The sequence below is a fragment of the Rana temporaria genome, unplaced genomic scaffold (genome assembly GCF_905171775.1).
Source record: "Rana temporaria unplaced genomic scaffold, aRanTem1.1, whole genome shotgun sequence".
Classification (NCBI taxonomy): domain Eukaryota; kingdom Metazoa; phylum Chordata; class Amphibia; order Anura; family Ranidae; genus Rana; species Rana temporaria.
Window position 1 is genome coordinate 11,418 of NW_024404579.1, and position 12,029 is coordinate 23,446.

Sequence of the window (12,029 nt, forward strand, 5' to 3'; positions counted from 1 at the left end):
GTTACGCGGCGTATCTCGAGATACGCCAACGTATCTTCTTTCTGAATCTGACCCATAATGTTTGGGGGTTCTAAGTTATTTTCTAGTGAAAAACAAGTGTATAAAATAGGCTTGGTCCATAAGTGGATAATTGAAGACACAAAAGTTAGGATTGGTGATTATGCAGAGCTGCACCAGAGTGTTTTAGCGGCGCTTTAGTGCTGTGTGTTTTAGCGCCGCGACAATGACATGGCGACGTGGGCGGGCCTGCCAGTTAAATGCTTCCACGCATGCGTCGAAGTCATTCGACGCATGCGAGGGATGGCGGGCGCTCGGACATGTACGGTAGGTCTGTACAGACGACCAAACATGTCCGAGCGGGCAGGATTCCAGCGGACTGTTTTAAAACAAGTCCAGGAATATTTGTCCGCTGGGAAAAGGCCCGGCGGGCAAATGTTTGCTGGAATCCTGCACGCTCGGGCCTACACACGACCGAACATGTCTGCTGAAACTGGCCCGCAGACCAGTTTCAGCAGACATGTTTGGTCGTGTGTACGGGGCCTTAGGCTGCACTATATACCATGAGAAGTGGGAGGCACCAAACATGGAGGGGCGAGGTCTTGCGCCCCCTATCCTAAAACTTTACCAGCCGCCACTGAGTAAGACCTTACCATACCATACCTGCAAAGCAAATACCAAAAAAAACATAGTCAAAAATAAAAAATAAATTAACGCAACCTGTGCCTAAAATGTATATATGCTGAAGCATGGGGGCATCCTCCCGCAAAAAAAGTTATGCCGCGTACACACGGTCAAGCTTTTCCACGGGCAAGCCTCCGTCGGAATTTCGACCGTTTGTACGCGGCATTAGGAGCAAAATCGCTCCTCCGCCCCTGCTGCCCCCATGCTTCGGCATATATGCTCTTTTTTTAAACTGTGGTGGTGAAATCACCTCCTACAGCACTGGAATCACGGCTTTATGTATCGTGGGAGCAAACACTGTTGCTGTCAAGATACATAAATCCGCGCTACAGTTGAAAGGTGTACACGCTAAGCAAATGATGGTTAACAATAAAACAAACATTAGAGCCGGTTCACACCAGCTCAGCCGCCTGATGAGTCGCGTCCCATTGAAGGCACTTCACTGCTAACAAATTATTACACTGCAAGCAGGCTCTCTCCCCCAGACTAAGATGGGATTCTACAAGCCGTTAGGGGAAGCCCCGGTGATTAGGTCGCACAGTGCCAATTCCGCAATCAAAAAGGTGACTAAAAAGGGTGAAGGGATTCCCCTTCGGTGGCAATGGTCTGGGAGCCTTCACCCGAGCGATAGAGGCTGCATTAAGGTGAAGGAACTCCCCTTTGGTGGCAATGATCTGGGAGCCTCTACCCGAGGGTCAGAGGCTACATCAGGGTGAAGGGACTCCCCTTAGGTGGCAATGGTCTGGGAGCCTAGACCTGACCGCCAGAGGCTGCATCAGGGTGAAGGGACTCCCCTTCAGTGGTATTGGTCTAGGAGTCTTAGAGCGATAGAGGCTGCATCAGGGTGAAGGGACTCCCCTTTGGCAGCATTGGTCTGGAAGCCTTCACCCGAGCGATAGAGGCTGCATCAGGGTGAAGGGACTCATTTTCTGCGGAATTGGTCTGGGATAGGGATGAGCTCCGAGTTCGATACAAACGTATGTTCGACTCGAACATTGTCTGTTCGTACGTTCGACGAATTTCGAACAAAACGGGTCGTTCGCGCCAAATTCGAGTGACGCGCAACGGCCCATAATTAACTGCGGCATTGCGCGCTGATGATTGGCCAAACATGCACTATGACCCTGCATGGTTGGCCAATCACAGCGCGCAAAAAACGCAGAGCCATAATTGGCCAAAGCCAAGCACACGTCCCACACTATATAAGGCCGCCTGCTGGGTGGCCTCGTGTAGTGTGTTGCGGTTGTTAATGAGATCAGTCAGAGAGACAGAGGTAGTCTTTTTTATATAGCTAGATAGAGCAGGCAGGCAGGCTAGTCAGTTTAGCTTAATTTACAGTGTGTAGAGGATATACAGTGATACCTCGGTTCACGAACTTAATTCATGAACTGACTCTGGTCGCGAACCGAATTGGTCGCGAACCGAGGCACATTTTCCCATAGGGTTCAATGTAAATCCGGTTAATCCGTGCTGACCTTTTTTTGGGGGTTTTTGAAGCACAAAAATTACAATACACATTAGTACAGTATAGTAATGTATAAAGAGAGGACACTAACCTTGCTTGTGATGACTTCTGGCATGGAGGAAGGCAGGTGGGAGGCAGGTGGGAGGCAGTTATTGTTTGGAGGGAGAGTCCCCCTCCATAAGGACATCAGGGGGATCTCCTTCAGGGGTTTCCTCTCTCCTTTGTCTCCTAGCTGCAGGCTCAGTTTTGCTGAAAAATCTGTCCAATGTCACTTGTCTCTTCCTGCGCTGCATAACCCTCCGGAAATGAGAGACCACATTATCATTCATGAGATTTAACACTCTGTTCACGACAGTTATGTTGGGGTGGTGCTTTTCAAAAAAATCATGGCACTCATTCCATTTTTGCATAATGGATTTTATGGCATCACTGCTAACCTCCTCCCTTTCTTCCTCTTCCTCAGTGGAATGCTCCTCAAGAAGTGCCTTCTGCTGCTCACTGTGGAGTTCAGAAAGTTCTTCCGTGGTCAGCTCCTCCCTATGTTCCTCAACAAGCTCTTCCACATCAGCACCATCAACGTCCAGACCCATACTCTTGCCCATGGACACAATTTCCTCCACTACCTCAGCATCAGGCACTTCAATGTCATGTTCACGTTCAGCGACACATTCTGGCCACAGTTTCCTCCAGGCTGAATTTAGGGTTCGGGGAGTGACCTCTTCCCAGGCTTTGTCAATGAGGTTAATGCAGTGGGCAACATTGAAATGTTTCTTCCAGAAGTCTTTCAAAGTCAAGGACGTCTCTTCAGTGACATTAAAACACCTAGTGAAGAGCGCCTTTGTGTACAGCTTCTTGAAGTTGCAGATGACTTGCTGGTCCATAGGCTGCAGAAGTGGTGTTGTGTTGGGGGGGAGGAACTTTACCTTGATGAAGTCATACTCAGCATCCATATCATCCACCAAGGCTGGAGGGTGTGCCGGGGCATTGTCCATCAGAAGAAGGCACCTTTCAGGCAGCTGGTTATCAGAAAGATATTTTCTGACGGTGGGTGCAAACACCTCGTGCAGCCATTCCATAAACAATTGCCTTGTGACCCAAGCTTTGGCATTGGCTCTCCACATGACGGGCAGTCTGGCCTTGTTCACATTTTGTTCCCTAAATGCACGAGGGGTCTGAGAATGGTACACCAGTAGTGGTTTAATTTTCAGATCGGCGCTTGCGTTGGCACACAGCAAAAGGGTCAATCTGTCCTTCATGGGCTTGTGCCCTGGTAGTGCCTTTTCCTCCTGCGTGATATAGGTTCTGTTCGGCATTTTTTTCCAGAAGAGCCCTGTTTCATCACAGTTGAACACTTGTTGAGGGACGTATCCTTCTGTCTTCATGAATTCCGCAAAGTCTAACTTGTAGGCTTCTGCTGCGGCCTTGTCAGAACTGGAAGCCTCACCATGTCTAATCACACTGTGGATGCCACTTCTCCTGCGGAATTTTTCAAACCACCCCCTACTGGCTTTAAATTCGTCACTTGCTGCAGTTGTAGAGGGGCTTCTTTGCAGTAAATCACTGTGCAATTTCCTGGCTTTCTCACAGATCATAGCTTCACTAACGCTATCACCTGCCAGCTGTTTCTCATTCAACCACACAAGCAAAAGTTTTTCCACCTCTTCCAGCACTTGCGTCCTCTGCTTGGTTAACATTGTTACTCCTTTTGCAACATCAGCTCCTTTGATGGCGGCTTTGTTTTTCAGAATAGTCGAGATTGTTGACTTTGCCATCTTGTACTCCGAGGCCAGATCAGTCACACGAATACCACGGTCATGCTTTTCTATAATTTCCTTCTTCAGCTCAATGGTTATTTTCTTCACAACCTTGCTGTCACCTTTACTACTGCTCTGCACTTTCTTTTTGCCCCCATGCTTGCGCTGCACATTCTTGTCACCTGCATTTCCCCTTTGCACATTGTCACTTGCATTTCCACTTTGCACATTGTCACTTGCATTTCCACTTTGCACATTGTCACTTGCATTTCCACTTTGCACATTGTCACTTGCATTTCCACTTTGCACATTGTCACTTGCATTTCCACTTTGCACATTGTCACCTGCATTGCTGTTCTTGTCACCTTCATTGCTGCTCTGCACTTTCGTCTTTCCACTATGCTTCTTGGGAGCCATATTGCGCTGCACATTCTTGTCACCTGCATTTCCCCTTTGCACATTGTCACTTGCATTTCCCCTTTGCACATTGTCACTTGCATTTCCCCTTTGCACATTGTCACTTGCATTTCCCCTTTGCACATTGTCACCTGCATTGCTGTTCTTGTCACCTTCATTGCTGCTCTGCACTTTATTCTTTCCACTATGCTTCTTGGGAGCCATATTGGGTGTCCAGTGAACTGTACAATACAGCAAGAACAGCAAGAACAGTACTGTAGTACAGTACAGTACTGTATGTGCTAAAAAGCACACCAAAAATCAAAAAATACCTTGAAATGTATGCACAGTACTCGCAGTACACTTCTTTCTGTGTGTCTTCTTCTCTCCACGATCTTCCTACAGGAAGTCACGACCATGTGACAGCCTGGAAATAGCATTAAAATGGCCGCGGCTCCTGTTCGTGAACCGAGGCGGAGTTCGTGAACCGGAGCATATTTATATGAACTTTTCTGTTCGTGAACCGAGTTGTTCGTGAACAGAAGCGTTCGTGAACCGAGGTATCACTGTATATACATCCCTAGGAGTTGTACATATATTTATACACTGTATAGCTTAGATAGATCAGTCCTTCATAATTTACTGGCAGGCAGGTGATTGTGCTATTTAAAGACGTTATCACAGGTATAGACACCCAGCAGGTACAATATTTAAAGGAATTTTTCTTTTTTTTAAATTTAAGCAGTGATTTTAATGATGCTTAAAGTGGAGTTCCACACATTTTTTTATGTTTGTCTGTGCTGCATGCCCTAATCTCATAGTGTTCAGAATGGACAATTTTTATTTAATTTGTTGCTTGTAAATACCTTTATTTTGTAGTCCTTCATTACTTCCTCCTCCTTATTAGCCTAGGCTATTAAGTCACAAGGCTATTTGCAAGGGTTTCTGGGATAGGCATCATGTTTCCCAGTAGTCCTTGCAAACCTGACTGAAACCTGACTGAAACCTATTACATTGCTTGTGCAGCACTGAGCATGTGCGAGATATGCAAAGCTGAAATCCAGGAAGTCATACAGTCTGGCATCATGATGCCCACACTTAAGATGGCCACGGTCTATTTCTAGATTATAACTATCTAAATGCTGTAACAACCTAACAAAACGGACCTTAGTTTACAGACTAACTTTACTAGAATACATTAAGCTTGTGTATTACAGGGGTATTTATATTTAAAAAGTGAAATTGTGGGTGGAACTCCCCTTTAACTTAAAAAAAAAAAAAATGAAAAAATCCTTCAAATATTGTACCTGCTGGGTGTCTATAGTTTGCCTGTGAAAACGTCTTTGAGAACCCGGGTCTTGCCCGAGGGAACATGTATCAATGGAAAAAACAGTTTTAAAAACGGTCGTTTATTCAGGAGTCCTGCTCCTGAAAAAATGACCGTTTTTTAAACTTTTTTCCATTGATACATGTTCCCTGGGGCAAGACCCGGGTTCTCAAAGACGTTTTCCAAAAATAACTTGAATATTGGTCTTTAAAATGATCGTTTTTGAATTCGAACGTTCGAGTCCCATAGACTTCAATGGGGTTCTAAATGTTCGCGCGAACGGTCGGTCTGTTCGACGGTTCTGGTGCGAACCGAACGCGGGGGTGTTTGGCTCATCCCTAGTCTGGGAGCCTTCACCCGACCGCAAGAGGCTACATCAGGGTGAACGGACTCCCCTTCGATGGCATTGGTCTAGGAGCCTTCACCCAAGCGATAGAGGCCGCAGCGGGGTGAAGGAACTCCCCTTCGGTGGCATGGGTCTGGTAGCCTTCACCCAAGCGCCAGAGGCTGCAGCGGGGTGAAAGGACTCCCCTTCGGTGTCATTTGTCTGGGAGCCTCCCCCCCCCCCAGTGCTAGAGGCTGTGTCAGGAGGAAGGGACTCCTGTGCATTGATCTCCCTCCACCATCGCCCACTACTGTGCACTGCAATTTCAGCCATACAGTTTGTATGGCTTAACTCACATTGGATTCGCACAGAAAAGGTGCAGGGACTTTTTTCCCGGCAGTGGAATTGGATCACAATTGGTGTTCACACCCATGTTATCCAATTCCTGTCCGAATACACATTTCGCACTGCGATCTGTGAACCCATCTGGGGCTGTCATAAACATTTTTTTTATTTAGTGTCATGAAAAAAAATCCGGTTTCCACCATCCCCATAGCCGGCCAGTCACACACCTTTTTTGTTAGATGGTCTGAGAGCCTTCACCCGAGTGCCAGAGGCTGCATCTGGGTGAAGGGACTCCCCTTTGGCAGTATTGGTCTTGGAGCCTTCACCCGAGCACCAGAGGCTGCATCAGGGTGAAGGGACTCCCCTGGCGGTAATTGTCTGGAGCAGGCCTCAAGTCCTGCAGGAACGCATGGGAACGGCGTTCCTGTACTTTTTCCACAGCAGTAACGCCGTTCCCTTTTGCATCCCTCCCTCCTACATGATGTGCCGACGTATCAACAGGGGTTGGTTGCGGGGGTTGTCAGGCAGGTGCCGCAGCGCAGCATTCCTCCATGTGGGGAAAGTAGCCGGGCAGCTCCTTCAGCCCGTGCGGTTGACGCGGCCGCCTATTAGGTTCAGCAGGGGCGGGAACTACCCAGCTGCCCCGTGTATGACACACTGCATCTGATCAAAGCCTGAGCGGGGAGGAGAGACAATCAGTGCAGAGAGACGTTCTATCACTGCTTAGAGCAGAGCTGTGTTGTCGGCCGCTGTCAATCAAAGTTCCGCCTCCGATTAACCAGCATTGGACCAGTATGTCCATCATAGGAGCTGATCCAGGAAGCAGGACTTTGATTGACAGCGGCCGACAACACAGCTCTGCTCTAAGCAGTGATAGAACCTCTTTCTGTCTGCACTGATCGTCTCTCCTCCCCGTTCAGGCTTTGATCAAATGCAGTTCAACTTCTCAAGAGTTACAAGAAGTCAGCAGGTGCCTCACCAACGTCTGGAATGCAACTTGTGAGTGGACTATCCTCTTCCTATTTCTACAGGTTTAGAGCCATGTACATATCTATCCCCAGCCTACCCCCTCCCCCATTCTACAACTCCTGATAATTCACCTAAAATCTGATGCAAACCCCAGCATGCTGACTACCCTCTTATGGGCTTAATTTTCTCATACGGATGTACTTTGCATCTATGTGATATGAATATGGGGTTAGTAATTAAAAAGAAAACTTACAGGCAAATGCTAGTTCATAGATCCATCCCAATTGTATAATGATTTAGGGTCAGATTCACGTAGAAGTGCGGCGGCGTAACGTATCGTAGATACGTTACACCGCCACAAGTTTTCATCGCAAGTGCCTGATTCACAAAGCACTTGCAATGAAAACCTACGCCGGCGGCCTCCGGCGTAAGCCCGCGTAATTCAAAGGGGTGTGTGCCTTTTAAATTAGGCGCGCTCCCGCGCCAGACCTACTGTGCATGCTCTCTTTTGAATTTCCCGCCGTGCATTGCGCGAAGTGACGTCATTTTTTTGAACGGCGACGTGCGTAGCGTAATTCCGTATTCCCGGACGTCTTACGCAAACGACGTGAATTTTTAAATTTCGACGCGGGAACGACGGCCATACCTTATACAGCACATACTTGTGCTGTGTAAAGTTAGGGCACCCAAAACGACGACTAACTTTGCGACGGGAAACTAGACTAGCAGCGACGTAGCGAACGCGAAAAACCGCGCGTGGATCGCCATAACTCCTAATTTGCATACCCGACGCTGGTTTACGACGCGAACTCCCCCCAGCAGCGGCCGCGGTGTTGCATCCTAAGATCCGACAGTGTAAAACAATTACACCTGTCGGATCTTAGGGCTATCTATGCGTAACTGATTCTATGAATCAGTCGCATAGATACTCTGAGAGATACGACGGAGTATCTGAGATACTCCGTCGTATCTTATTTGTGAATCTGGGCCCAAGTGTTTTATATTGTCTGTCTAATTTATGTAATGGAGGGTAAGTTTGTACAGCACATTCAGGAGCCAGTGAGTCTTATCTAGAGACCCCAGTATCTGCTTTATGCAGACAGAGAACATGTGTGAACTAGCTGCAGCAAAATACATTACATATCAGAGCAACAAGTAAGAAACCCTTTCATATCTGAGCTTTCCTGCCATCTTCCCCACAGTTTTGTGTAATGAATGATCGCTTCTGCTTTTGTGAGTGCCTTAGGCCCCTTTCACACGATCGGACCGTTCAGGTCCACCTGTCAGTTTTGACGGCTGATCCATGCAGTCCTATGGAGTGTCGGATGTCAGCGGAGACATGTCCACTGACATCCAACCCGTCCATGGCGGATCGAATGAGATCTGATTAAAATGGACACGCTGTCCGTTTTCATTAGATCTCCCCATAGGAGACAGCGGCGCTGCACAAGCCCCTCCCTTCTTACTGAGTAGGGAGGGACTTGACATCCACCGGCTCAGCGGAGATCAGCAGAGAGACCTCTTTTTTTTTTTTTTTTGTAAAGCATAAACAATTATTACAAGCATGTTATAAACAAAGAAAATATCTGATATATTTATACCTATAACCTAATAAAAAAAATTTTATGGGGGATTTTTTTATTTTATTTTTTATACTATTTTTTTTTTCAAATCGTCAACTAATACAAAAACCCCTATATATAAAGAACAAATATGTTACGCTATAGTGATCATTACCACATATTTATTACCATCTTCACCATCTTCATTACCCTGAAAGTTATAACAATTCTTCAAGGTTAATGAACCAAAAAATATATTTTTCATCTTCTTTTTTTTAACAAACAGAAGTGCGAAGAATGGGAGAGGATCAGGAGTTAACAGAGGATGGGACAAGGAAATGATTTCATTAAAAATAAATTACAGATACATGGAGTAGTAGATCTGTATGGATTATGTAAAATATTATATATTTAGTGTCATGAAAAAAAAAAAAAAATCCGGCCTCCAACCGTTTCCCCAAATAGCCGGCCAGCTCCACCTTTTTGGTTAGATGGTCTGAGAGCCTCCACCCGAGCGCCAGAGGCTACTTCAGGGTGAAGGGACTCCACCTTTGATGGTAATTGTCTGAAGTATGTGTATATATATATATATATATATATATATATATATATATATATATATATATATATATACACACACACATTAGGATCAAGCGACCCCTTTTTTGTAAGAATGGTCTGGGGCACTGTCACCTGAGAGCTAGAAGCTTCATCAGGATCAAGCGACCCCTTTTCTGTAGAAGGTGCAGGATCTGTAGTAAGACGCTGATTTATATATTTTAAATTACATTTTTATAAATAAATGTGTTTGTTTTTTTTTGCAAAGTATAAACACTTATCATTAAAAGCATGCTATATACAAATAAAATATCTCATATTTATACCTATAAACTTATAAAAAACATTTTTTTTTTTTTTTATGGGGGATTTTTTTTTTTTTTGTACATTTTTTTTTTTTTTTAATAAAACAAAAACCTCTATATATAATAAAGAAAGATGTTACGCTATAGGATATTTATTACCATGGTCATTACCCTGAAATTTATAACAACTCTTCAAGGTTAATGAACCGAAAAATACCATTTTCATCTTATTCAACATCAAACTTTTTCCTTCTGGTCTCTGCGATGTTAATGAACCACAGAGGACCATTTCCAACACGCTGAATGACAGACCTGTACATTATACGGTTAATGGACCACATATAACCATGTCCATCACCCTGAAGTTCAAACCTGTACAACATCAAGTCTCTATACCTGTACCATACATTACCATCTAGGTCAACCTGAGTTTCCAACCTGTGGTCGGTCAAGGCTTCCATGTTGAACTGGATTCTCTGGCCCGGTTGGGGGATAGGAGCTCGGCACAGTGGACAGGTTGACCTTTCCTCCATCCACCGCTGAATGCAGCCCGTATGAAATTTGTGGGTGCAGGTGAGAATGGTCGTTTCTCCAAACTCCATCTATGCAAAACAAATTGCACAGCTCACCTGCTCCTCGCCACGCGGCTCCATGGCCGGCGGCGGTGCTGGGAGTTGTTCAACGGGCCTGACGCGTTGTCTTGGCGAACGGCTCCTGACCTCTTGTCTCCGCCGACGTAGGACCCTGGATCTCGTCCGGTGGGCGATTGGTTCGTCGTCGCCGTCCTGACGTGAGCGTCGTCGGCGGGTTGTCAGACGAGGCATCCTGTTGGTGTTGGAAGCCTGAAAAAGGTAAAAAACATATAATTTTAATAAGAATATTATAATAAGAGTTAGTAATAGTGATAAATATCAATGAAAATTATACAAATTGCGGTTATTCACTGTAAGTCGCTGAAAATCGCAGTGAAATACAGGAGATATCTCTCTTACTAAGGAGAAGTGAGCCGAGAGGTCCTCGGACTGAAGTGATCAACAACCTGTGACCAATCACAGCGCCTCACACTGAAGTAGACAACCTGATACCCCCTCACACCAACAGTCATATAACACAAACCCTTATCAATTTTATATAATTTTATTGATTTTACTTATAATTAAACAGTATTGGGTGATTTTAATGGTTATTATTGAATTTGGCCACAAGATGGCAATCTCTGTTATCACCAGGGCAGGACTTAGGGTGGTGGGGGCCCCTGGGCTTGAGTGTTGAAGGGGCCCCCTGGAGCCAAGAATTGGGGGGGGGGTCGGAGATGTTGAGCGAGGGGGGGATCATAGTTGTTGAGCGGGGGGGTTTAGCAGTTGTTGAGTGGGGGGGGAGTGCCTCTCACCTGTGCCGACAGCCGGGGCCACAGACTGTCATTAGCCCGGCTGTCGCTTTCTTCCCTTCAGCAGTCACAGTCCTCCACACACCGCTCCGGTTCCTCCTGCTTCCGTGCTGCCTCCTCTTGCAGTGCGGGAAAATGAACCCTTTCGCGGGACTGCAGGAAGAAGCTGTCTGTGCGGGAAAGTCCCGCAGAATCCGTGCATGTTGGGAGGTATGCGCAGGGCCGCCATCAGGAATTTTGGGGCCCCTTACTAGGGTTGCCACCTGTCGGGTTTGGATCTTGTGTCCGGGTTTCAGTCTGCCTGAAACCCGGACACATTATTTAGACTGGGCTGTGGCTCCCCAAGTAACTGAGGTAGTCACACAAAAATCTGTTGCCATTTGGGAGATGCGGGCCGATGTCTGGGGGCAGGTTTGGCATCACTGAGGGGGAGCCAGAGCAGTTTGGCCACACCCACTGTTTGCCGCAGTGCGCTGCATTACCACTCTCCTTGAGGCACCCAAAGGTGCCCCAGGTCTTTTATAATCCTATTGTGTATACTACGAAAAAAATGTGCCCTGTGCCGCTAAAGTGTTTGGGTTTGGCTTGAAGAAAAGGTGGCAAATCTACCCCTTACACAGCTTAAGGCATGGGCCCCCTGGAGCAGAGAACCGGTGGGGGAAAGGGGTGCTGCCACTGTGAAGGAATGCAATGAGCATAATGATGAATTAGAAAATGTCTATTCTCTATGCAGCTTTAATATAAAGTCTATATTGCTTTTTCTTGTATACCACTGCTGCAACCCTCCCTCACTCAAATCAGCCCTGCTAGCATCCCTCCCAAACATGGCGCGTATCCCCCACTCCCACACAGCCTTTGGAATGCGGAGGTGAAGACACGTCTGAGGGCCGGCTAAGATCAACACCCCATCTTGTACCTTGACCAATTTGATGCGCTTTCTAGCTTCACATTAACA

At 46.4% G+C, this 12,029-nt stretch overlaps 1 protein-coding gene across 1 annotated transcript; it reads right to left on the reverse strand.

The window, feature by feature from the left end:
• Positions 1-2,295: 2,295 nt before the first annotated feature.
• On the reverse strand, positions 2,296-3,918 carry LOC120922639 (tigger transposable element-derived protein 1-like). The gene has a single exon (XM_040334728.1). The coding sequence runs from the start codon at positions 3,916-3,918 to the stop codon at positions 2,296-2,298; it is 1,623 nt and encodes a 540-aa protein (XP_040190662.1).
• Positions 3,919-12,029: the final 8,111 nt, after the last annotated feature.

Bases quoted from the DNA above. Each gene is read 5' to 3' on its own strand.
- LOC120922639 (XM_040334728.1), bottom strand. From the start codon at position 3,918: ATGGCAAAGTCAACAATCTCGACTATTCTGAAAAACAAAGCCGCCATC.